This window comes from Ranitomeya imitator, chromosome 8 (assembly GCF_032444005.1).
Source record: "Ranitomeya imitator isolate aRanImi1 chromosome 8, aRanImi1.pri, whole genome shotgun sequence".
Lineage (NCBI taxonomy): Eukaryota > Metazoa > Chordata > Amphibia > Anura > Dendrobatidae > Ranitomeya > Ranitomeya imitator.
Genome location: NC_091289.1, coordinates 193,811,006 through 193,838,778, shown reverse-complemented (window position 1 = coordinate 193,838,778; position 27,773 = coordinate 193,811,006). Strand labels below are relative to the sequence as shown.

The 27,773-nt window shown below is 44.7% G+C and overlaps 1 protein-coding gene across 2 annotated transcripts; it reads right to left on the bottom strand.

Moving 5' to 3' along the window:
* On the bottom strand, window positions 1-26,766 carry LHX8 (LIM homeobox 8). Of its 2 annotated transcripts, XM_069738292.1 has the most exons (9): window positions 26,590-26,766; window positions 23,271-23,342; window positions 15,811-15,978; window positions 10,814-10,935; window positions 9,650-9,870; window positions 9,455-9,558; window positions 9,184-9,279; window positions 1,206-1,389; window positions 3-652 (listed from the first exon to the last, which is right to left on the bottom strand). In XM_069738292.1, the coding sequence occupies exons 1-9, from the start codon at window positions 26,662-26,664 to the stop codon at window positions 576-578; spliced, it is 1,119 nt and encodes a 372-aa protein (XP_069594393.1). In that variant the 5' UTR covers window positions 26,665-26,766; the 3' UTR covers window positions 3-575. The 2 variants fall into 2 exon arrangements, with proteins under 2 accessions (XP_069594394.1, XP_069594393.1); XM_069738293.1 differs by lacking the exon at window positions 23,271-23,342 and having other exon boundaries at window positions 1-652.
* Window positions 26,767-27,773: the final 1,007 nt, after the last annotated feature.

Below are 27,773 nucleotides of genomic sequence, written 5' to 3'. Positions count from 1 at the left end.
CTGAGATGTAATCAAAGCTTTATTCAGTTTGCTTGAAAAAAAAAAAATAAAAAAAAAAAAAATAATAACTGAATTGTCAGTTCACAGATTGGAAAAAGTTCTTTAGAACCGTTAAAGCAAAATCAACATACATATGTACTTTAGTAATAATTTACAGATACATACTAATGAAAAATACAATTTCACAAAAAAAATTGTAAACATTTTTTGCACACTTGTCAGTCTTTTTTTTTTCTTCTTTTTGGCAAAGTGCTCTCTCGATGACAAATAAATAAACAAACACAACGAAGTTTGGACTTATTCCAGACAGTACAAAAATAAACAAAAACAAGATGCGCGCGGTGAGAACTTAGTGGCGCAATAATACTCGTAAGGACGGGGGAAGGGCGGCGACACGGTCATGGCTCTGGCGTGCGTTTGTGGTGGCGGCTCCAGTTCTCCCGGACACCGGCTGCACTGCTGGTAAACTTCAGCATCAAAACAAGTTATAAAAATAACTAAATGATCTTCTATTTTATACACAATAAATGATCTGGAATTTACCCAAACATTTACAGAGGAACGGAAGTGAAAGTTTATGCGTGACTTATAGGTAGCTGTGCCATGGAGTGCGGCAGGAGTGACTGGAGACCAATCGGAGTTGGAGAGTGAGCTGTGGAGAGAAGAAGATTGGAGTGAAGTTCTACATCAGACCTAGAACCAAGACAATCACTGAGGAATCTAGAATCGGATCTACTCAAGAGCATCCAACAAGTCATCAATAAACGAGGATTCCAGGAAATCTGACTTTGGCTCCATGTCTGGATCTGGGACGACCACGCATTTCCAGAACAAAGTCTTTAGAACATCATTTTCTCTTAGCATAGGAAAAAACTCTGCCAATAGCTGGGGGTCCGATTACTGAGAACCCCAGCCTTGAGGAACATGGGGCTCTGGATATAGAGGAGTGCTGGACTCCGCTTTCTCCGACAGGTTCCTGCTACATTGCATGAAGATCCAGATACAATACTGGAATCTAAAGTTTGTATTATCTTCTTTAATCACCCCTGAAAACGGCAAGTTCTGTTTCCAGAAGTTTCAGAAATAATTATATCCCATCTAACTGGAAATTCTGCCCTGATGTCACACCATCATGTATTTCTACATCCAGGGAGCAGTCGGCATCCAAGGACATGGTCATGATAAATGCTCAGACATTAACTCACCGTCCATGTAACTGTGCAGGGCGGTCAGCATGGGCCCATCTTGAGGTACGTAGGCGGAGTAGGTCATTTCATCCATCATCGGTGGAGAAAGCCTTGAGGACTGAATGGCTGTAACTGGTGCAGTGGAGGAATGTGTCGGACTGACGTGCTTCTTGTGCCGAGCTCTACAGTTCTGGAACCAAACCTGCCAGATGGAGCATCAGAGTATAACGGCGCTGAATACACAAGTAAGGAGGAGACAGTACTGGGTAAACCAGGACTTTTCTGAAGCACCACAGAAACCAGCAGGATGCATTGTATTCTAGATCAGGGGTGTCAAACTGCATTCCTCGAGGGCCTCAGACCATGCGTGTTTTCAAGATTTCCTTTGCATTACACAAGGTGCTGGAATCGGTATCTGTGCAGGTGATTAAATTATCACCTGTTAAGTACAAGGAATCCTGAAAACATGACCTGTTTGCAGCCCTCGAAGAATGCAGTTTGACACCTCTGTTCTAGATCATTCCACATAATCCACATTTCTGCTGCTGATTATATTTTTAAATATTTGAATATTTTGCTTGAATGGGAAATTCACATGTAATTCTCCTGGGAAGGTGGTGTATAGCACGTACTGATCCTGAGCTATGTGTGACCACATCACCATTCTGATAAATGGAAAAACAAGATCAAAACTCAATAGGAAAGCACCCAGGAACGGATAAGTAATGTACACTGACTGCACCAGCAGAATAGTGAGTGCAGCTCTGGAGTATAATACAGGATGTAACTCAGCATCAGTAATGTATGTACACAGTGACTGCACCAGCAGAATAGTGAGTACAGCTCTGGAGTATAATACAGGATGTAACTCAGGGTCAGTAATGTAATGTATGTACACAGTGACTGCACCAACAGAATAGTGAGTGCAGCTCTGGAGGATAATACAGGATGTAACTCGGGATCAGTAATGTAATGTATGTACACAGTGACTGCACCAGCAGAATAGTGAGTGCAGCTCTGGGGTATAATACAGGATGTAACTCAGGATCAGTAATGTAATGTATGTACACAGTGACTGCACCAGCAGAATAGTGAGTGCAGCTCTGGGGTATAATACAGGATGTAACTCAGGATCAGTAATGTAATGTATGTACACAGTGACTGCACCAACAGAATAGTGAGTGCAGCTCTGGAGTATAATACAGGATGTAACTCAGGATCAGTAATGTAATGTATGTACACAGTGACTGCACCAACAGAATAGTGAGTGCAGCTCTGGAGTATAATACAGGATGTAACTCAGGATCAGTAATGTAATGTATGTACACAGTGACTGCACCAGCAGAATAGTGAGTGCAGCTCTGGAGTATAATACAGGATGTAACTCAGGATCAGTAATGTAATGTATGTGCACAGTGACTGCACCAACAGAATAGTGAGTGCAGCTCTGGGGTATAATACAGGATGTAACTCAGGATCAGTAATGTAATGTATGTACACAGTGACTGCACCAGCAGAATAGTGAGTGCAGCTCTGGTGTATAATACAGGATGTAACTCAGGATATGTAATGTAATGTATGTACACAGTGACTGCACCAACAGAATACTGAGTGCAGCTCTGGGGTATAATACAGGTTGTAACTCAGGATCAGTAATGTAATGTATGTACACAGTGACTGCACCAACAGAATAGTGAGTGCAGCTCTGGGGTATAATACAGGGTGTAACTCAGGATCAGTAATGTAATGTATGTACACAGTGACTGCACCAGCAGAATAGTGAGTGCAGCTCTGGGGTATAATACAGGGTGTAACTCAGGATCAGTAATGTAATGTATGTACACAGTGACTGCACCAGCAGAATAGTGAGTGCAGCTCTGGAGTATAATACAGGATGTAACTCAGGATCAGTAATGTAATGTATGTGCACAGTGACTGCACCAACAGAATAGTGAGTGCAGCTCTGGGGTATAATACAGGATGTAACTCAGGATCAGTAATGTAATGTATGTACACAGTGACTGCACCAGCAGAATAGTGAGTGCAGCTCTGGGGTATAATACAGGTTGTAACTCAGGATCAGTAATGTAATGTATGTACACAGTGACTGCACCAACAGAATAGTGAGTGCAGCTCTGGGGTATAATACAGGGTGTAACTCAGGATCAGTAATGTAATGTATGTACACAGTGACTGCACCAGCAGAATAGTGAGTGCAGCTCTGGGGTATAATACAGGGTGTAACTCAGGATCAGTAATGTAATGTATGTACACAGTGACTGCACCAGCAGAATAGTGAGTGCAGCTCTGGGGTATAATACAGGGTGTAACTCAGGATCAGTAATGTAATGTATGTACACAGTGACTGCACCAGCAGAATAGTGAGTGCAGCTCTGGGGTATAATACAGGGTGTAACTCAGGATCAGTAATGTAATGTATGTACACAGTGACTGCACCAGCAGAATAGTGAGTGCAGCTCTGGTGTATAATACAGGATGTAACTCAGGATATGTAATGTAATGTATGTACACAGTGACTGCACCAACAGAATAGTGAGTGCAGCTCTGGGGTATAATACAGGATGTAACTCAGGATCAGTAATGTAATGTATGTACACAGTGACTGCACCAGCAGAATAGTGAGTGCAGCTCTGGTGTATAATACAGGATGTAACTCAGGATATGTAATGTAATGTATGTACACAGTGACTGCACCAACAGAATACTGAGTGCAGCTCTGGGGTATAATACAGGATGTAACTCAGGATCAGTAATGTAATGTATGTACACAGTGACTGCACCAGCAGAATAGTGGGTGCAGCTCTGGGGTATAATACAGGATGTAACTCAGGGTCAGTAATGTAATGTATGTACACAGTGACTGCACCAGCAGAATAGTGAGTGCAGCTCCGGGGTGTAATACAGGATGTAACTCAGGATCAGTAATGTAATGTATGTACACAGTGACTGCACCAGCAGAATAGTGAGTGCAGCTCTGGAGTATAATACAGGATATAACTCAGGATCAGTAATGAAATGTGTGTACACAATGACTGCACCAGCAGAATAGTGAGTGCAGCTCCGGAGTATAATACAGGATGTAACTCAGGATCAGTAATGTACAGTGGGGAAGATAAGCATTTGATACTTGCCGATTTTGCAATTTTCCCCACCTACAAAGAAAGGAGAGGTCTGTAATTTTTATAGTAGGTACACTTCACCTGTGTGAATCTAAAAATAAAAACCATAAAATCACATTGTATGATTTATCAATAATTTAATTGCATTTTATTGCATGAAAATTATTTGATCACCGAACAACCAGCAAGAATTCTGCTCTCACAGACTTATTACAGAAAAACTAAGCCTCCTACAATGCACTCATTACCTGGATTAATTGCTCCTGTTTGAACTTGTTACCTGTATAAAAAGACACCTGTCCACATAATCACACTCCAAATTCTCCACCATGGGCAAGACCAAAGACATGTCTAAGGACTCCAGGGACAAAATTGTAGACATGCATAAGGCTGGGATGGACTTCAGGACCATGGGCAAGCAGGTTGGTGAGAAGGCAACAATGTTTGATTAGAAAATTGAAGAAACACAAGATGACTGTCAATCTTCCGCAGTCTGGGGCTCCATTCGAGATCTCGTGGAGTAAAGAGGATTCTGAGAATGGTCAGGAATCACCCCAGAGCCACACGGGAGGACCTGGTCAATAACCTGAAGAGAGCTGGAACCACAATCTCAACATTACCATTAGTAACACAGACTATGCAGTCATGGATTAAAATCCAACAGGGCACACAAGTTCCACCGGCTCGCGGCAACACATGGCCAGATCCGTTTGAAGTTCACCAATGACCATCTGCTTGATCCAGAGGAGGCATGGGAGAAGGTCATGCAATCAGATGAGACCAAAAAATAACTTTTTGGTATCAACTCCACTTGCCCTGTTTGGAGGAAGAAGGATGAGTACAACCCCAAGAACACCGTCCCAACTGTGAAGCATGGTGGAGGAAATCTCAGTTTGGGGGTGCTTTAATGCAAAGGGTACACAATAACTACACCTTATTGAAGGGAGGATGGATGGGGACATGTATAGCGAGATTTTAGCCAATAACCTCCTACCCTCAGTAAGAGCATTGAAGAAAGGTCATGGCTGAGTCTTCCAGCATGACAATGGCCCCAAACACAGCCAGGGCAACTAAGGAGTGACTCCATAAGTTCTTGTTCCCACAATCAGTATTTGGTCAGTATTTCACCACCATATTTGTAAGCCAAAACCAGGAGTGGAACAAATATTGATGTAAAATACTGAATGTGTGAACATGGCCCATGAAGCATTTCAAGTTCCTGGAGTGGCCTAGCCAGTCTCCAGTCCTGAACCCAATAGAACATCTTTGGAGGGAGATGAAACTCAATGTTGCCCAGTGACAACACCGAAACCTGAAAGATCTGGAGCAGATCTGTATGGAGGAGGGGGCCAAAATCCCTGCTGCAGTGTGTGCACACCTGGTCAAGAAATACAGGAAATCTCTGACCTCTAATTGCAAACAAAGGTTTCTGGATCAAATATTAAGTTCTGTTTTTCTATTGTATCAAATACTTATTTCATGCAATAAAGTGCAAATTGATTACTTAAAAATCATACAATGATTTTCTGGATTTTAATTTTTAGATTCTGTCTCCCAAAGATGAAGTGAACCTATGATAAAAATTACAGATCTCTACATTCTCTGTAGGTGGGAAAATTTGCAAAATCAGCAGAGTATCAAACTTATTTCCCCCAATGTATATATATATATATATATAGTGACTGCACCAGTAGAATAGCGAGTGCAGCCAGGGCCACCATGAGGGCATTACTGCCCTTACTGGAGTATGGGGCCCGATCAGCAGAGGGGGCCCGCATCGGGCCTCGTCTCTTCTGCTCTGGGCCCCAGCGGCAGGATTCTGCCGGTGCAGTAACTGAACCTGCGTCCGAGACGCAGGTTCAGTTACTCTATTGCCGTGTTTCATCACCGCAGGAGAGTGACAAGATAAGGAGAAAGGTTTTGTTTTTTTATTGAAAGCAGCAAGCCGCAATATGTTTCACCGGCAGGATGGAGACACATGGACCATGTGTCTCCATCCTGCCGGGGGCAGGAGGGAGACAGATGGTGCAGGATCATGGGGCAGAATCATGGGGCAGGGTCATGGGACAGGATGGGGAGATCACATGGGGCAGGATGGGACATCACATGAGGGAAGAATGGATACTCTTGAGGGCAGGATGGGACAACTTATGGGGCCAGGATGGGAGAACATATGGCTGGAGCCAGGAATGAGGCACACTGGTGCCAGAATGGGGGATATTATTACCATAGGGGATAATTAAGGGATATTATTACTGCAGTGATGTATTTATTTTCTTTTTTGAGGATACTGTTTTAAAAGGGGGAGGCGGTCCCGTTACTGTGCAGAGCGACACGGTCGCTTTTTTTCTTCATCTGGTGTAGTTTAGAATTTGGGGAAAAAAATAAGTAATGTGTTCTGCAATCGGTGCTCTAGATAACTTATTTGCTGCAGAGACGAGCTCTGGCTGGAAGAAGTGACGGCGGTCTGTGCTGCATGAAGATGAAAAGCAAAGATGAAGGACTTCACCTAGAGACGCCACTGGTGAGTCAGTGTTACCTGTACACTGACACTATACACTGTATACTATATACAGTGGTCCTGTGTACAATGTCACCAGTGATCACTATTACCTTTACACTATATACAGAGCTCCCGTGTATAATGTCACCAGTGATCACTGTATTACCTGTACACTGACACTGTATACAAAGTACAGATCTCCTGTGTATAATGGCAATTATGGTGATATTAGTATTGTGTTTTGTTTTTTATTACTGATCATTATTGTAGTATTCAGTCTGCAGTGCCGGGTACTGATGTGAGACTCGTGTGAGTTTCTCGCATCACACTCGCAAGTGTGACCCCGGCCTTAATGTGCAATTGGCGAGAAGTGGAGTTTTTCCAAGAAAGTGGTGGGACTGGACAGTTTGAGGGGTGGAGGTGGGCCTGGGGTGGAGCCTGGGCAGAGTGTCAAGGGGGCCCTGAAATTCCTAGTGGCAGCCCTGAGTGCAGCTCTGGAGCATAATATAGGATGTAGCTCAGGATCAGTAATGTATGTACACAGTGACTGCACCAGCAGAATAGTGAGTGCAGCTCTGGAGTATAATACATGATTAGTATTGTAATGTACAGTACAGACCAAAAGTTTGGACACACCTCATTTAAAGATTTTTCTGTATTTTCATGACTTTGAAAATTGTACATTCACACTGAAGGCATCAAATTGAATGAATGAATTTACACATGTGGAATTATATACTTAACAAAAAAAGTGTGAAACAACTGAAATTATGTCTTATATTCTAGGTTCTTCAAAGTAGCCACCTTTTGCTTTGATGACTGCTTTGTACACTCTTGGCATTCTCTTGATGAGCTTCAAGAGGTAGTCACCTGGAATGGTTTTCACTTCACAGGTGTGCCCTGTCAGGTATAATAAGTGGGATTTCTTGCCTTATAAATGGGGTTGGGACTATCAGTTGTGTTGTGCAGAAGTCTGGTGGATACACAGCTGATAGTCCTACTGAATAGACTGTTAGAATTAGTATTATGGCAAGAAAAAAGCAGCTAAGTAAAGAAAAACGAGTGGCCATCATTACTTTAAGAAATGAAGGTCAGTCAGTCCGAAAAATTGGGCAAACTTTGAAAGTGTCCCCAAGTGCAGTGGCAAAAACCATCAAGCGCTACAAAGAAACTGGCTCACATGAGGACCGCCCCAGGAAAGGAAGACCAAGAGTCACCTCTACTTCTGAGGATAAGTTTATCCGAGTCACTAGCCTCAGAAATCACAGGTTAACAGGAGCTCAGATTAGAGACCAGGTCAATGCCACACAGTTCTAGCAGCAGACATCTCTACAACAACTGTTAAGAGGAGACTTTGTGCAGCAGGCCTTCATGGTAAAATAGCTGCTAAGAAACCACTAAGGACAGGCAACAAGCAGAAGAGACTTGTTTTGGCTAAAGAACAAGAAATGGACATTAGACCAGTGGAAATCTGTGCTTTGGTCTGATGAGTCCAAATGTGAGATCTTTGGTTCCAACCACCGTGTCTTTGTGCGAGGCAGAAAAGGTGAACGGATGGACTCTACATGCCTGGTTCCCACCGTGAAGCATGGAGGAGGTGTGATGGTGTGTGGGGGGGGGGGGGGGGCTTTGCAGGTGACACTGTTGTGGATTTATTCAAAATTGAAGGCATACTGAACCAGCATGGCTACCACAGCATCTTGCAGCGGCATGCTATTCCATCCGGTTTGCGTTTAGTTGGACCATCATTTATTTTTCAACAGGACAATGACCCCAAACACCTCCAGGCTGTGTAAGGGCTATTTGACCAAGAAGGAGAGTTATGGGTGCTACGCCAGATGACCTGGCCTCCACAGTCACCAGACCTGAACCCAATCGAGATGGTTTGGGGTGAGCTGGACCGCAGAGTGAAAGCAAAAGGGCCAACAAGTGCTGAGAATCTCTGGGAACTCCTTCAAGATTGTTGGAAAACCATTCCCGGTGACTAACTTGTGATACTCATCAAGAGAATGCCAAGAGTGTGCAAAGCAGCCATCAAAGCAAAAGGTGGCTACTTTGAAGAACCTAGAATATAAGAATTTCAGTTGTTTCACACTTTTTTGTTAAGTATATAATTCCACATGTGGCAATTCATAGTTTTGATGCCTTCAGTGTGAATGTACAATTTTCATAGTCATGAAAATACAGAAAAATCTTTAAATGAGAAGTTGTGTCCAAACTTTGGGTCTGTACTGTATGTACCCAGCACCATCAGCAGAACAGTGAGGGCAGCTCTAGTGTTAGATTCTGCACTAAACAGAAGCACAATAAATAAAGCCCCCAACTTCAACCATTTAATACAAGTGCTCATTACCTGTATTACACGTCTGCTTAGACCTGTCCTTTCTGACAACTTCTGTAGAGTTTGTGCGTCAGGGTTGTTGTCTTGAGCAAATTGTGCTTGCATAACCTTAAATAAATAAATATTGAGCTATAAGGTTGCATTTGTTTTATGAATTCGAACATTACATAGGTATTCGTTCCTCTGACAACACTTCTCGGGCCCTCTTGCTTTTCCTGCATTTTAATTACAACATTACCTCTTCCCCTCTGTTTAGCTGCTCAGAGCCCCACAAGACACTTACTTGGAGCTGGTCTGCAGTGAAACTGGTCCGTGCCCTCTTCGCTGGTTTCGGTTGATTAATATCCTGCTCTGTCAACAAAGCCCCTTCCACACTAACCCGATTCCCTGAAAAAAAAATAAAACAAAATCTCATTTACATTTTTGTTGCATGACATAAGCACCCAGTCCGGCAGCTCGGAGTGATGGAGGCACGCACCGTTTTCCACCGCTCTCTTTAGGTTGTCCAGCATACAGTCGTAATGCACGCGGCAGAGAACCTTCTCCTCCACCAGGGCAAACTCTTCCCCCGTGGAAAGCTGCCTCTTGCAGGAGTAGCAGGCGAAGCACGCCAGGTGGTAGACATTGCCCTTCGCTCGCCTCACCCAGTCTGTGGAGTGGATGTGTCTGCCACAACGTGAACACCGCGTTCCATATCGCCTGGATGGCAAAACCATGGAAAATGGGTCATTAACCAGTCGCAGGACAAGCAAAACAAACATGGTGCAAAAAAAACAGATTATATCCATCAGTATTTGGTACAACGATATTTCCCCTAAATAATCTCCAAATATTTCATTAGAGCATTGTGAGGATATAACGAGGCGGAGGGTAGAATTGTGCAAAAACATTCCCATGACCCCAATCTTGTGGCCACATTGGTGGTCCATGGCTGTCTGCCAGAAGCTTGTACACGTCCCCCTACCTGCCCGTCGGGAATCCCTTCTGATTAATATGACCAGTAACAACTCATATGGCTGTTGTGTCTACTAATCAGAAGAGGGGTCTGGGATGCTGGCAGATCGGAGGAGGTGCGGGGGGCTCGGGTCTAGCTGCTGTGGTAGGCGCCAGTGAGTCTTTTTGCACGCATGCCATTAGCTAGAACAGAGAATGGCAAGAACTTGCAGCAATGACTCAGGAGGACCAAACATTGTGTAATGCATCTCTTCACCTGCGGAGGCGCTGCAGAGAAATGAACACTAGCTTCAGAGTACAGGAATAGCCTGCATTCCGCCAACAAAATCGGCCCCCAGATCCCATCATCAGCTGCAATATTTCTAGAGATGCATTAACTCAACTACATCATATATTTGCAGCAATATCGTATGCACATAAGAAAAGCAGAACCATTAGATGGGAAACCAGATGATTCAATGTGTAATCATGCAAACCTCAGACAAAACTGATACATGGGAAAAGTAGGGACGTTACCCACAAGTAATGGGCAAGCGCTCCACGTTTCCTTTGCACCAGTTTTGAGACGTCTCCAGTGTGGCATCAACCTGAACATGCAGGAAGTACAAAAAAAAGATGAATACAGCGGGCAAATAAGGAGGAACGGACGCAGTCACACGGGCGCGATGAATACATACATGAATAGTACCTAAAATAATCAAGCTTGCAGAATATGTCTTTATCTTTGATGTAGCAGCTGGTGTGCCGCCCCAGGGACGTCCGGCACACGCTACAGGACAGACACCGGACGTGCCAGCACAGATCGTTTACCTGCAGGAAGAAAGGGAGTCCTTCGTTATCCAGGACATCAGACGACCGGCACTTTATAGTGAGCGATATGCAGCTGAAAACACAGAACATCGGCTCCCAGGCGGAAGATGGAGCGGGCAACAACATTGCTACACAGTGAGGTGTCAGGCCATTAGATCTTGGGTATATCGATATTATCGTGGCAACTCTAGGCAAGCGTGCGCCATGCAGGCAACTCTAGGCAAGCGTGCGCCATGCAGGCAACTCTAGGCAAGCGTGCGCCATGCAGGCAACTCTAGGCAAGCGTGCGCCATGCAGGCAACTCTAGGCAAGCGTGCGCCATGCAGGCAACTCTAGGCAAGCGTGCGCCATGCAGGCAACTCTAGGCAAGCGTGCGCCATGCAGGCAACTCTAGGCAAGCGTGCGCCATGCAGGCAACTCTAGGCAAGCGTGCGCCATGCAGGCAACTCTAGGCAAGCGTGCGCCATGCAGGCAACTCTAGGCAAGCGTGCGCCATGCAGGCAACTCTAGGCAAGCGTGCGCCATGCAGGCAACTCTAGGCAAGCTATTTGTGCACTATATGACAGTACACCTCATGGGGGGGGCACATAGAAAGTAACCATCCATCAAGGCTGGAAATGGTGTTATCCATTGACATATGTGCGAGGTGCAATACCTGCACTGAGACGCCCCAGATTTTATTATTCTACCTTCATACATTCTTATAAGCCAAAATAACAATTCCAACATCTAATTAAACCTTAATTTATGGCTGGGATAGATTGTGACAGGTCACATGATCGCAACTCCCCGACAAGTCTCATGACCAGAAACCATTTGTGTAACCGGTCTGCAACTTGCTGTCATACAACTATTTCAGAGCTGCAATTTTGCAGTAAAAAAAATAAATAAAACAAACACCATAATATATAAGCTGAACCAAACTGTAAACAAGTCCCCAGCGCGCATCGAGGTCTGGGAGAGCAGTTGTGTGCGAGTTGCAGCAGAAAACTGAACACATGGAAACATCTGAAAGCCGCAGCAGCAGTCGCCGGGTCGCAGGTCACAGTGTGACACCACAGGAAGTCATTAGATGCAGTGTCACAATGTGACCTCGGCTGATGTGTGGCGCTACTGGCCTCATTCTGTCTAGGAGTTTAAGAATTATCTTACTGCCACCAAAATGACTGATTGCAGGAAGCGTTAATTAGGCGCCAGATCTCTTCACATCGGCTTCTCAGGTCTTAGAAATCCCATCAGTAACTGTGCATTTATAATAATCAGTGATGAGCGGACGTGCTCGGATAACGTCTTATGCTCGGGTGTTATCCAAGGATCTTGGGTGCTCGAATAATTTGTTTGGGTCTCTGCGGCTCCCTGATTCGTGGCTGTTACACAATCTAACAGCCGCGCGTCGTGCTGACGGAGACTCGAACGTATTATTCGAGAGCCCAATATACTCAGACAACACATTACCCGCGTACATTTGCTCATCACTAAATTCTAATAGCAGATCATATAACAGATAATCCAATAAACCACAAAAAGGGATTAGGAAGGAGAATAAAAGCCACAGACGTGGCCCAACATGGAAAATGAGTAACATTCAAGACTACGAGTCTACACTACGATATGACAATATACGAGTCTATAGAAATACTGAGAAATCCATCTCCGGGCGAGCGCGGCATGTGATGGGGCAGATTAGTGACACTCACACATTGCCACGGTGTCTTTTGCTTATCAAAATTTACATCAAATTTTGCAAAGATTTCCAAAGCCATTAACAGTGGACACAAGTCACCGACACCTCTGCCGACCCGAGTACTGTGCTGCACGGGGTCAATCTGCAGAACTAACCAGTGGTTGATGAATTAGCCCCAGTATCACGGGCTGCGCCAACTGGTAATCTTGCACAGTAATAAGCGTAAATTTGTGCATTTACTCAGTTCTTTGAATTATCAAAAAAATAAAAACGACCAGGGCAAAGTGGCAAATCCAGCGCTGCTGCATCTGTATACCAAGAGTATCTGACTGGTCCTCTTCCCCCCCAGTATGCCCACAGAATGTATGTTGTATGGTGCAGCCCCCCGCCGTGGCGCCCCCTGCACGGGCCGTGTTTATTTATACATGCTGGAATGTATGCCGCTGTTTAGATGCCAGAAGGAACAGATTTGGAATTATGTTCAATTTAATTATCGCTGGATTTGATGACGGTGCACATAAACCAGGGGAGAGTCCTTACAGGGGTCGGGCACTTTGCACACTTTTTTACTTAGTCAAAATAAGTCCTACAAGGCAAAAAAAAATAACTGATTGGTGGGGAAACCTGACGGGAAGTGTTGCCTTTATCTGCAGCACCACCACACGGGAAATGGGGTATTACACAAGTCCCATTGAAGCCAGTCCTGTATATTTAATGCATGGGGCATGGCCCATCCCCCAGAAAGAGAGCCCTCTATAAATGTTGATTGAAGCTCCAAATGAGCCGCCCCCTTAAACCAGAAACCCCCGAAAAGCATCACATGATGCAGCTCAACTGCACTCAAAAACCTTTCCTCCTGCAAATCATGGATACCTGAGCGATTTGCATTTCACAAACTAACAAGCCAAATGTTCCAACATGGGAACGAGTATGAAAGTAATAGAAGAGTCACCAATCACACTGAACAAGGCGGAAGCTGCACCACAAGTCACAGCATGAGCACGGCATTGTATTCTGCACCAAAATATGCAAAGACCTGGCTCTGGTTAATGATAATTTTTTATGCATTTTTAATGCAGATTTTCTGCAGTTTAACATATAAATATTATTGAATAAATGTTTATTTTTACCCTCCGAATTGATGCAAATTTGAACTTAAAAATGCACGTTCATTTATGTACACGGCATTTTATCTGGGAAAATGCCAGAAAAAGGAAGCAGCAATTTTGCACTAATGCGTGCATTTGTTTTTTTTACCCCGTGGTTTATTGATACTTTTTTGCTACTCGGCCTCTGATCTGAAATGCGGAAGCAGTGAAAACAAAGTAGCAAGATATGCATTAAATAAAACAAAATGCACCATGTTAACAAGATTTTAGGAATATCATTCGTTCTGCTGCTAGTGTATGGAAAAAAAAGGGAAAAATCCCCAAAGGTGCAGGTGATGACAGCATGTTTAACCGCACGGTGGGCGTTGGTTGTGACACCACTCGGTTCTGTGTATAAGGAGCAGCACAAATTCACAGTATCGGGTACGATCTGCTCGGCATCCTCCAACCTGCAGCTTTCACTCACTTGTGGGAATATTGTAACTTCACGAATCAGTGCGACAAAATAATAGCAAATTACTCAGCTATAAAGTAGCCGGTAACGGGTGATAACTAGAGATGAGCGAATATGTTCGGAAATGATCACCAAATCTGAGTTTGCCATACTGGTACCCTACCCGTGACAAATTTATGTTTGAAGACTAAATCCGAACATATTCGGTCATTTCAACTCCCACTGACGTTCGGCGAACATTGCAAATTCAATATTCGCTGCCGCTCGTAATCTGAATTTTCAAAGATCCGCTCAACTCTAGTGATAACGACATGGTGGAAGCTTCATACGACCCTTTAATACCGGCTGTTCACCCTCTAGGTTGCAAAGATGAGGATCTACTTAGTGCCAATATAGAGGCAGATTTTGGAAATGTATTTAATAAAAAAAATATATAATATAATATAATATATATATATATTTTTTTTTATTCCCTGGTGCTTTACCTGTGAGGAGGGGTATACATAATTCACTTTTATTTATAATCACAACTCTGCTTCCTTTTCCTCTGATGATTATTTCTGGCTGCGTGAACCCCCACTATCAAACTCATTGCTATCGGAGGGCTACAACAATCCCGAATACAATACTGGGCGACATCTATGGGGCCGGCTTTTCAGGATGCACAGAAGACAATGAACGTTCTGCTGAATTTACCGAAATAAAAGCCAACAAGCAGATCCAGAGCCTCAAAAAGGTGCCAACACCCGAGACCTCCAACAACGATTAAAGGGGTTTTCCACAACTTCACAGTGTTGTAATAAAAAACACAAAAAACTACCGATCTCCCACCACGACTCTTCCATTCTGCCGTTCTCTTCTTTCAGTGAGGTCAGTGCTTCACAGCTGCAGCCAATCATTGCAGCCACTGATTGGCTGCAGCGGTCACATGCAGACCAGAATAGAGGCAGAGGATTTGACGCTGGCAGGAGATCAGTAAGTATATGCTAATTACTTATTTTAACCACACGAAGGAGGAGTTTGTAAAGTTAGAGATGGGAGCTGAAGACCCCTCTAATGATTATGGAGAGTTTCCCATCACTTCAGAGTCAATATGCCTCATCTTCGGTCCAGAGAAGCTCCAGATAAAAACATGTTGCTCCTTCTACAGGTTTTGGGCTTTTTTCACATTTGGAACCAGATCTAATTGTACCAAGTCTGCAGGCTGCGCCCCAGGGGACGCCCACCATGCCAATGTCACTGAGGAACTCATCTCCCCTCTTAATATCACACAACTTTATATCTTCTATCACTAAATATTTGCAACGTAAGAAGAAACACTATTCGTGTCGCCATTACCACAAGAAATCAGAACGCAAAGTTAATGTCGTGGAGCTGAAACTGCAACGGATCAAGAGCCACAAATTTTGGAACATTGCAGAGAAAATGTACATTTCACATATTTACTAGAAAATCAAGTGGCTTCAGGGTCCATGAAACAAGAGGATTACAGAAAACCAAATTATAAGCCAACCCAAAAATGATACCTGGGAGCACAGAGGACCCTTCATCAGGAGGGTTCAGCACTGAGCGGAGAGCTGACATTTTTGGGCCACATATCCCCTGATCTCTCCTGTCTGAGTTCTTACCTTGAGCAGGTATTTATCTACAATTTCCACCCCGCAGCTGCTACAGAGACTTTTCCCTTGAGTGAGACCTGAAGAAGGCATGGAACGAGGAGACGACGAAGACACCGGAGACAGAGGAGCCGACGAACAAGAATCCTCGTCCAGAGCCACTCGGGGGCTTCCCTGCAGCTGAGAGGAGACGAAAGGGAGACATCAGCCATTAAGAGGACCAACGATGCATTCTGCCATTCTATACACAAGTATACGTTATACAGCTGCCTCATGTGAGCAATCCTCGGAGCAGGGCATGACGAAACGGAGGAATATTTGACCAAGAAGATGTACCGTGATTTACAGGCCTGGATCGCCTTCCTTTATGGTCAAGTCCCCACAATGTGCATTTGGTGCTGCACATTTTTTTTTTTTTTTTTTTTTACAGCATCTTCACACATGGAGGTTAAGTGTTTTTTGTGTAGTCAAATCCTCTCTTGGCAGTAAAAATGTTGCGTTAAAAAAACTACAAAGTTTTGCTGCATTTTTGTTTCGCACAGGACTTGTGATTTGTCTCCAGTACAAACTTTTCACTATAAAACACTGCAAAAATCAAAGCAAAATCGGTTTGCTATATATATATATATATATATATATATATATATATATATATATATATATATATATATATATATATATTTTCCTCTTTATGGTTAAAAAAGTGCAGCAAAAATGCTGAAAAAATTGACATACGGCGGAGTTCAAAAACACTGCAATTCTCAAATTTAGCAAGAAAAAAAAATTAGCATGTGCATAAGATTTCTTAAATCTCAGCTTTTGCTGACTTTTCATTTGCAAACAATGCGTGTGAACATGGCCTTAGCTAAATTAGGTTACTTGCATTTTTTCCAAGACATTTTTTCGATGCATTATTTTTGCTGCGATTTTTGCCTCCTTTTGGTTTGCTTTAGGCTATGTGCACACGTTGCGGATTAGGCTTAGGAATTTCTGGTGCGGATTCTGCCTCTCCTGACAGAAACTGCACCTGCGGATTTGTCGCATTTTTTTGTGCAGTTCCGCAGCATTTTTGCAGCGGTTTTCTTGCAGATTTGCTGCGTTTTTTACCCCTGCGGTTTTTTATAATGGAATGGGTACAAAAACGCTGCAGATTCACAAAAAAGAAGTGACATGCTACTCCTTTTAAACCGCAGAGTTTATGCAGCGGATTTTCCGCAAAGTGCACAGCATTTTTTTTTCTCATTGATTTACATTGTACTGTAAATCACTTGCAGATCTGCAGCGTTTCTGCACTGCAAAAAACGCTGCGGATCTGCAGAGAATCCCAACGTGTGCATATACCCTTAAGGTGCAGCTTTTTTTTCCCCACGCAGAAACGCTGCAGATCTGCAAGTGATTTACAGTACAATGTAAATCAATGGCAAAAAAAAATATGCTGTGCTAATGGTGCGTTAAAATCGCCATCGAAAACAGCAGATTCAAAAAAAAGGACCATGTCAATTATTTTTGCAGATCTGCTGCATTTCTGCACCCATCACATAATAGAAATCTGCAGGGGTAAAAAAAGGAAGAAATCTGCACAAAAATCTGCAACATGTGCACATACCAAAAAAAGGCACAGATTCTGACCTGCGTTTTCTGCCAAGGAATGCAGAATCTGCACAGAAAATTCCAGTCAAATCTGCAACGTCTGCACATAGCTTTAAATAAAACTGCTCCTCTTTGGATACTTCCTGTTCCTTTGATTAAACTATTGATACAGTCATGTGCAGAACTTCCATTTTATTGCATTTACGCTGCGGAAGCAGTCACTATCTATGAATGCTACTAATTTCATGCAGTTTTATGGAGAAAATCCACAAATAAAAACCCATGTTTACCGCAAGACAAACGGATATGCAATGGATTTTTTTAAACAACTGCTTGTCATGTAATGCAGCAGTTTAAAAAGAAAAGAAAAAAAAAAAAAAAAAGGACAATGGGCACAAGATCTCAATAAATCCTATCTACTTTTGTGAAAGTAATAATACACAGCATCAAAATTGCAGAAAACACTCGATTTTGGAATTTGGCCTACGGTTGCTTTCACACATCAGTTTTTTGCCATCAGGCACAATCCGGCGAATTTTGAAAAAAAAAAAAAAACTGATCCGGCAATAGTTGCCGGCGGATCAGTTTTTTTCTCATAGACTTGTTATCAGTGACAGATTGCGACTGATGGCCTCACGTTTCAACCGTTTTTCACCGGATTCGTCAAAAATGTTTTTTCCGGTGGCCGGAGAAAACAGACATAACGTTTGTGTCCTTCGAAAAAAACGGACAGCGACGGATCCGTTGTTGTCCGTTAGAAAGGAAGCCTACAGAATCCGGTGATTGATTCCGTTTTTTTTTAATTGAGCATGCTCTGATTTTTTTTAGGGTCCAATTAGTTGGATCAGATAGTCAGATCCATCGCATCAGTTGTTCCACAATCTGCAAAGGATCCGTTTTTTTGTTTTTTTTTTTTTAACGTTCGACGGATTGTGCCTGATGGCAAAAAACTGATGTGTGAAAGGGGCCTAACAGGCGGCAGACTTGCAGGTGACAGGCGCACTTCCTATGATCTTACACTAAAATTGAGAGCTTTTACCCGAAATACGACTTTCCAAGCAATATTTTTGCCCCCTATTTTAGTCTCCATCAGAAGAGATGGACAGCTGTGGTTTATATGAGGAAACGTGCTGATAATCACGTAATCTACGGAGCGACCATTGCCCCTTATCTCCAGGATCAGGGGAGAACATCCTCATTGCCATGAACAGATCTCCAGGCTTTCCCCTACATCGGAGGCCATACACCACTGCTATACAATACTAGAATGTCTCTTCCGGCCGACATTGCTTTGCACTCCGGCTTATGAGTCTGGATTACTTACAGGCATCGCTTATTGCAACATACATCAGATCACTTGCCAAAATGTGTGCAGGCAGCAATACTACAGGGTGGGCCATGTATATGGATACACCTAAACAAAATGGGAATGGTTGGTGATCTCAACTTCCTGTTTGTGGCACATTTTCAAGATGGGTGGTGACCATGGCGGCCATTTTTTAATGCAACTTTATAAATGGCCCACCCAGGTGTATCCATATAAATGGCCCATCCTGTACTATCTGACATACAGTATTAACTACAGCTTATAGCCTGTATAAAAGAAATATTATCAATATATACGGTATCTATATCAAATATTGAGGATCCACCAACAGATTTAATTAAGGTCAGTTTTCACCTTAGACACAAACAATCAGCACAAGCCCCAGAACAGTCGCACCATTGAGTATAAGCAGTGAAGCCTCTGGGATCTCATCTTGCAGACCCGACTCCATCAAACATTACACTCTTCGTCCGACAACTCAGTCCCCTTCCAGAATACGACTTTCTAATGCTACGTTCACATTTGCGTTGTGTGGGGCTGCGTCGGCGACGCAACGCACAACGCAAACAAAAACGCTGCGTTTTGTGACGCATGCGTTCATTTTTATAGCGCAAAAAAATGCAACAAGCAGCGTCCTCTGCGCCCTGACGCTTGCGCCCAAAAAATGCATGCGTCACAAAACGCATGTCCATGCACCCCCCCATGTTAAATATAGGGGCGCATGCGTCGCCGCGGTTGCGCCCGACGCACCGCAAATGTGAACGTAGCCTAATTCTGAGTAATGGTTTAAGACGTTTACCTACATCTATAACTTCTGTACTTCTATCCGCACTTTTACACAGTTTGTCACTTGGCCCCATATGGTCCTAACAGACACCGCAGCCTCCGGTATCCAGCGCAAGGCGCACAAATCAATGGTGCAACCTCTGCACCCTGGGGCCCGAGAGGTTAGGGGGCCGCTGCTACCCCCAGAACAGCAAGGAGCCGCTGTCTGTCACAGGCCATGATGCCGCACAAGGGACATTATCCTGCGAGCAACAATGGAGACAGACGATTGTGCTATGGAAGGGAGTACAATAATATATTGTACTTTTCTAGAATTTTAGAAAGCAAAAAAAAGTTTGTTAACTACACGGTCTCCTTGGGTTTTATTGCCCTCGTTTATTTCCCAGCAGCATTTATCACACACACTATAACTATTCATAATACATAGAATGTTCCCATCATAAATCTGTAGTTTACTCATGCACACATCTAGAAATACACCACACACAGTATGCATATATACTGCCTATATAATAATATTTACAGCTGTGATCTACATACATTATACATAATTATATACACATTATACCAATTGTAACAAATGCTGAATATAATCTATTATGTCATTCATCACAATAGATAAGACAAGCGACTATAGAACTATATTCACCTCAACAAGTCTACTCTGTATACAGCTGGGAAATAGAAGATACATCACTGCATACAATGCACAGACACTTATTAGTCTAAACTGGCCTCCAGATAGCCCCCCTGTAGTATATACACAGGTACACAGGTGTCGCCCCCCTGTAGTATATACACAGGTACACAGGTGTCGCCCCCCTGTAGTATATACACAGGTACACAGGTGTCGCCCCCCTGTAGTATATACACAGGTACACAGGTGTCGCCCCCCTGTAGTATATACACAGGTACACAGGTGTCGCCCCCTGTAGTAGGTACACAGGTGTCGCCCCCTGTAGTAGGTACACAGGTGTCGCCCCCTGTAGTAGGTACACAGGTGTCGCCCCCTGTAGTAGGTACACAGGTGTCGCCCCCTGTAGTAGGTACACAGGTGTCGCCCCCTGTAGTAGGTACACAGGTGTCGCCCCCTGTAGTAGGTACACAGGTGTCGCCCCCTGTAGTAGGTACACAGGTGTCGCCCCCTGTAGTAGGTACACAGGTGTCGCCCCCTGTAGTAGGTACACAGGTGTCGCCCCCTGTAGTAGGTACACAGGTGTCGCCCCCTGTAGTAGGTACACAGGTGTCGCCCCCTGTAGTATGTACACAGGTGTCGCCCCCTGTAGTATGTACACAGGTGTCGCCCCCTGTAGTATGTACACAGGTGTCGCCCCCTGTAGTATGTACACAGGTGTCGCCCCCTGTAGTATGTACACAGGTGTCGCCCCCTGTAGTATGTACACAGGTGTCGCCCCCTGTAGTATATACACAGGTGTCGCCCCCTGTAGTATATACACAGGTGTCGCCCCCTGTAGTATATACACAGGTGTCGCCCCCTGTAGTATATACACAGGTGTCGCCCCCTGTAGTATATACACAGGTGTCGCCCCCTGTAGTATATACACAGGTGTCGCCCCCTGTAGTATATACACAGGTGTCGCCCCCTGTAGTATATACACAGGTGTCGCCCCCTGTAGTATATACACAGGTGTCGCCCCCTGTAGTATATACACAGGTGTCGCCCCCTGTAGTATATACACAGGTGTCGCCCCCTGTAGTATATACACAGGTGTCGCCCCCTGTAGTATATACACAGGTGTCGCCCCCTGTAGTATATACACAGGTGTCGCCCCCTGTAGTATATACACAGGTGTCGCCCCCTGTAGTATATACACAGGTGTCGCCCCCTGTAGTATATACACAGGTGTCGCCCCCTGTAGTATATACACAGGTACACAGGTGTCGCCCCCTGTAGTATATACACAGGTACACAGGTGTCGCCCCCTGTAGTATATACACAGGTACACAGGTGTCGCCCCCTGTAGTATATACACAGGTACACAGGTGTCGCCCCCTGTAGTATATACACAGGTACACAGGTGTCGCCCCCTGTAGTATATACACAGGTACACAGGTGTCGCCCCCTGTAGTATATACACAGGTACACAGGTGTCGCCCCCTGTAGTATATACACAGGTACACAGGTGTCGCCCCCTGTAGTATATACACAGGTACACAGGTGTCGCCCCCTGTAGTATATACACAGGTACACAGGTGTCGCCCCCTGTAGTATATACACAGGTACACAGGTGTCGCCCCCTGTAGTATATACACAGGTACACAGGTGTCGCCCCCTGTAGTATATACACAGGTACACAGGTGTCGCCCCCTGTAGTATATACACAGGTACACAGGTGTCGCCCCCTGTAGTATATACACAGGTACACAGGTGTCGCCCCCTGTAGTATATACACAGGTACACAGGTGTCGCCCCCTGTAGTATATACACAGGTACACAGGTGTCGCCCCCTGTAGTATATACACAGGTACACAGGTGTCGCCCCCTGTAGTATATACACAGGTACACAGGTGTCGCCCCCTGTAGTATATACACAGGTACACAGGTGTCGCCCCCTGTAGTATATACACAGGTACACAGGTGTCGCCCCCTGTAGTATATACACAGGTACACAGGTGTCGCCCCCTGTAGTATATACACAGGTACACAGGTGTCGCCCCCTGTAGTATATACACAGGTACACAGGTGTCGCCCCCTGTAGTATATACACAGGTACACAGGTGTCGCCCCCTGTAGTATATACACAGGTACACAGGTGTCGCCCCCTGTAGTATATACACAGGTACACAGGTGTCGCCCCCTGTAGTATATACACAGGTACACAGGTGTCGCCCCCTGTAGTATATACACAGGTACACAGGTGTCGCCCCCTGTAGTATATACACAGGTACACAGGTGTCGCCCCCTGTAGTATATACACAGGTACACAGGTGTCGCCCCCTGTAGTATATACACAGGTACACAGGTGTCGCCCCCTGTAGTATATACACAGGTACACAGGTGTCGCCCCCTGTAGTATATACACAGGTACACAGGTGTCGCCCCCTGTAGTATATACACAGGTACACAGGTGTCGCCCCCTGTAGTATATACACAGGTACACAGGTGTCGCCCCCTGTAGTATATACACAGGTACACAGGTGTCGCCCCCTGTAGTATATACACAGGTACACAGGTGTCGCCCCCTGTAGTATATACACAGGTACACAGGTGTCGCCCCCTGTAGTATATACACAGGTACACAGGTGTCGCCCCCTGTAGTATATACACAGGTACACAGGTGTCGCCCCCTGTAGTATATACACAGGTACACAGGTGTCGCCCCCTGTAGTATATACACAGGTACACAGGTGTCGCCCCCTGTAGTATATACACAGGTACACAGGTGTCGCCCCCTGTAGTATATACACAGGTACACAGGTGTCGCCCCCTGTAGTATATACACAGGTACACAGGTGTCGCCCCCTGTAGTATATACACAGGTACACAGGTGTCGCCCCCTGTAGTATATACACAGGTACACAGGTGTCGCCCCCTGTAGTATATACACAGGTACACAGGTGTCGCCCCCTGTAGTATATACACAGGTACACAGGTGTCGCCCCCTGTAGTATATACACACAGGTATACAGGTGTCGCCCCCTGTAGTATATACACAGGTACACAGGTGTCGCCCCCTGTAATATATACACAGGTACACAGGTGTCGCCCCCTGTAGTATATACACAGGTACACAGGTGTCGCACTCACCAGGCTGCCCTCGCGGCTCCGGCCCATGCTCCGCGCTGCTCCCCCGCACTCCTCGGACATGAGGGAGGTGAACTGTGAGGAAACAGCAATAGAGAGTGAGATTCCGGGCTGCAGCAATCTCCACACCCGCCGCCGCCGCCCGCCGTCCTCCCGCACGTGTCCTGCGCTCCGCGCGCGGCTGTTTGCGCCTTTAACCCCCTGCGCGCCGCGGCCCTACCTCCGCCCCCGGGCGTCCGGCTCCGCTATGGGGAGACCCCTGAAGACGCCATCATCCAGGGGGGAACTGCCGCGGAGTCCGGGGCGATATAAATGAAAATGCCGCAAATTAACCCGAACCCCAGCCTCCCCTCCCCCGGGATACCGCGCCGGTCCACCTGCCGCTGATTGCGCCGCGCCCTCCCCCTGGGGTCGCCCGGTCCTGGTGTGATGGGTGCGGGGCAGAGGCGCAACAATAGCGACCAACAACCGATACGAACATAACCCTCATTCACACGTTAGTATTTTGCGCCGGATATTGTCAAAGCCAAGAAACAATCAGGTAAAAACTAATGGAAAGATTATTGTCCCCATAATACTGATGTGTGAACGAGGCCCAAGTACGGGAGAAGCGATACCGCACAACTAATAACGGAGGAGTCACCGGACACAAAGCGCAATAATGACGGACAATACAGGATTTATTAATTACTATACATGCAAACAACCAGTGCAACACAAGGAATCCGCATCCAAAACGCACGTATCAACGAAACCGTGCACATTCAGCTCAGCGCAATCTACAACCTCTGCTCTGCTACATCTGCACTCAACACTGCACCATCCAGTCACCTCCGAAGCACAAGCAGATCGGCGACTATCCACACACAGATCGGCGACTATCCACACACAGATCGGCGACTATCCACACACAGATCGGCGACTATCCACACACGTGCGTTTTGTAGAATTATTGTGCAGTTTATATCCAGTCAGATGAGAGGACAGGACACCGAAAGTGTAAATCCGCCGGTTTATACCGAGCAAACGGGGATTATCCCGACACCAAGCCGAATCCACAGGTGATGGAAATACCCGGGACTGGAGACACCGGGAAAAACGCACCGGAAAGTCACGGAGAGCAGGAGGCAGCGATCACACCGAGCAGCAGAAGATTATGGGAACCATTAGATACAGGATTATACAATTATTATATATATAATTATCAGCTGCAGAACTGAGAATAACAAAAAGAAAGAAAGAAGCCAGAGTAAAAGAACAGTGATCGGATGTTCCCGCACTGCAGAATCGGCCAAATATTAGATCACGGGTTTTAGGCCATTGTGCCCCATTTTTTTTAATCTTTTGATACTGTGATCTGCAGCCAATATCTATGGGACATTACATTATTATTAAACCCATTGATCAGATATGGATTATATTTATTTGGCTGTAAGTGCGTTTGGTTGGAACACATTTCAAGGGAAGGTATAAATAAAGCATAAATGAAGGTGTAAAGATGTGATGGAAAGAAACTTATAGTTGTCATTTATTGACAGAGGGGAAAGAATAGCCATCTATCTAAATATATTATATTAATATTAGTTTGCATTAGTATATATTTAACTACAGTATATTCTATCTATTTTCCATGTCAATATATCACTTTATGCCTACTTCAAATTGTGTGTATATGTAATATATATAAAATATGTATTTAGTGTATGAGACATACATATATTCTATTTATTATCTGTTATGATTTGCGTATATATTATATTTAGTGTATGTATAGATTTTTATTATCTCATACATACACTAGGTATATATTATATACACAAGCAAACACACAATTTGAAGTAGGCATAAAGTGATATTGACATGGAAAATATATACTAATCCTCCCCCCCCAAAACTTAGCTAATATATGTTTTATAGATAGATATAATATAGATACGATTATTATTAATAATAATAATAATAATATATAGATGACCATAAATTATGTTTTCTATGTATACACATCTGCATACTACTAAATATTAAAACTATAAATCTCTATAGCTGTACATACATTGCAAAAGTGAAATGATTGAAAAAGGAATCTGCAGTTCTTAATTCCGAGTTTTGCACAATTTGTCTGTAGTGTAACATTAGATAAATCGCAAGTTTACCAGTGTATGTCCATATAGTGTGTGTCCATATAGTGTGTCTTCTATATAGTGTGTGTGTCTTCTATATAGTGTGTGTCTTCTATATAATGTGTCTGTTTTCTATATATAGTGTTTTCTCTGTACACTTCATCACTGTTACATGCTAAACATGAGATTCTGCATTTCACATAGTGTCTGCACACTGCAGGAATCTGCACAGATTGGGCATTCTGTACACCAGGGCAGCATTTGGCTCAGCTCTGCAGTGTGTGTACATAGATTGTGTTTTCTATAGATATTGTGTTTTCTATAGATATTGTGTTTTTAATAGGTTGTTTTCTCTGGTCACCAGTGCAGCATTTCGCCCAGCTCTGCAGTGTGTGTAGATATGTTGTGTTTTCTGTAGCTGTTGTGTTTTCTGTAGCTGTTGTGTTTTCTGTAGCTGTTGTGTTTTCTGTAGCTGTTGTGTTTTCTGTAGCTGTTGTGTTTTCTGTAGCTGTTGTGTTTTCTGCCCAGCTCTGCAGTGTGTGTACATATATTGTGTTTTCTGTAGAGGTTGTGTTTTCTGTAGAGGTTGTGTTTTCTGTAGAGGTTGTGTTTTCTGTAGAGGTTGTGTTTTCTGTAGAGGTTGTGTTTTCTGCCCAGCTCTGCAGTGTGTGTACATATATTGTGTTTTCTGTAGAGGTTGTGTTTTCTGTAGAGGTTGTGTTTTCTGTAGAGGTTGTGTTTTTTGTAGAGGTTGTGTTTTCTGCCCAGCTCTGCAGTGTGTGTACATATATTGTGTTTTCTGTAGAGGTTGTGTTTTCTGTAGAGGTTGTGTTTTCTGTAGAGGCTGTGTTTTCTGTAGAGGCTGTGTTTTTGCTGCCCAGCTCTGCAGTGTGTGTACATATATTGTGTTTTCTGTAGAGGTTGTGTTTTCTGTAGAGGTTGTGTTTTCTGTAGAGGTTGTGTTTTCTGTAGAGGTTGTGTTTTCTGTAGAGGTTGTGTTTTCTGTAGAGGTTGTGTTTTCTGTAGAGGTTGTGTTTTCTGTAGAGGTTGTGTTTTCTGTAGAGGTTGTGTTTTCTGCCCGGCTCTGCAGTGTGACGGTGTATTCCGGCTGGTGGGACATTGCAGCCTTGTAGCTCGCCCCTGCCAGCAGGGTGCCAGCACCCTGCCCATGCCAGCACCCTGCCCGGTGGCTCTGCCCTCACCTTGTCAGCGGGCACCGCCGGCAGCTCCTGGTCTTCCAGTTTACAGAGGAACCTCTGCTCGCTCTTCCAATACATGGCCCCGCCAGGCTCTCACATCCCCCCAGCTCCAGGATCCAGGGGCCCGCACTCGCCCCCCAGCACCTCGCTCCCTGACAGCCGCCTCCACTGCCTCTGCCCTCCCAGATGAAAAGTTTTTGTTTGCAGGTGGGTGGTACCAGAGAGGACAACATGAGCTTTCGCCAGCTGCATGGCCGCACCTCCACACACCGAGCCCCCTCCTCCTGCTGGGGGTCTTCACCAGGACAGGACCAATGTCACCAGAGCTGAAAAATAACATGGCAATTACAAACAATGAAGGCAATGTGAACAAAGCATTTGTCTTACCCAACCAATGCATGTCCTGCATGCTGCCACTTGTAGTTCCCCCAAATCCAAGAACTGCAATCATATACAGCAAAACAGATCTGCTGGGACATGTAGTTCCTCTGATCAGCCTAGTGGATAGGTCTCTATCACCAATTTACAATTTGAACATTTCGGGGGCTGGAACCTCAGTTTGCCATTGTAAGTTCTGCTGTTACTTGTAGTTCCTCACCAACACCTGGTGAAGGACTAGTCTTAGAGCATCCAGCCGTCTGGTGCTGAACTGCAGGTCAGTGAGCTGCGACCTCCAGTCACCCAGGAGCCTAACCTTCAGCAACACCTGAGGGTCAACCACCCAGGTCTATAGATCTCAGGCAGCTGCGACTTGTAATTCCCCAATTTCAAGAATACCAAACAAAGGCACACAAGACCAAGGGCAACGAGTAGATAGGGAACTACAGGAATGCCATCAGCCACTTGGGGATCTAAAAGAAATCCCTGTATTTCCTAGCAAGACTTGCTGCAACTTTTAGTCCCCCTATCAGTCACATACGCAATAAAGAACTACAACAACTCACGTGCTGGAATGTAACCTGCTGAGGGCAGTAGTCCTCCTGCTCCATCAGCGTTGATGCCATCTCCCTCTACACTGTACCTGTTATCACGCTGAGCCCCTCCAGAAGACCCCAGTAGTAGGAGCCGCTCTCTGCCTTTCTAGCCATTATGAAAGCTTTCTCATTAGGGTAAAACACAACATGTGAGTGACCCCAAATCATATGTGAGGAACTAGCAAAAATCAAGCCTACCCCAAACAGTGTGGG

Bases quoted from the DNA above. Each gene is read 5' to 3' on its own strand.
- LHX8 (XM_069738292.1), bottom strand. From the start codon at position 26,664: ATGTATTGGAAGAGCGAGCAGAGGTTCCTCTGTAAACTGGAAGACCAG. The intron at 15,979-23,270 runs GTGAGTGCGACA...GTCTCCTCTCAG, and splicing joins GGAGCCGCGAGGGCAGCCTG to CTGCAGGGAAGCCCCCGAGT. The intron at 1,390-9,183 runs GTAATGAGCACT...TCCATCTGGCAG, and splicing joins TAAGCAGACGTGTAATACAG to GTTTGGTTCCAGAACTGTAG.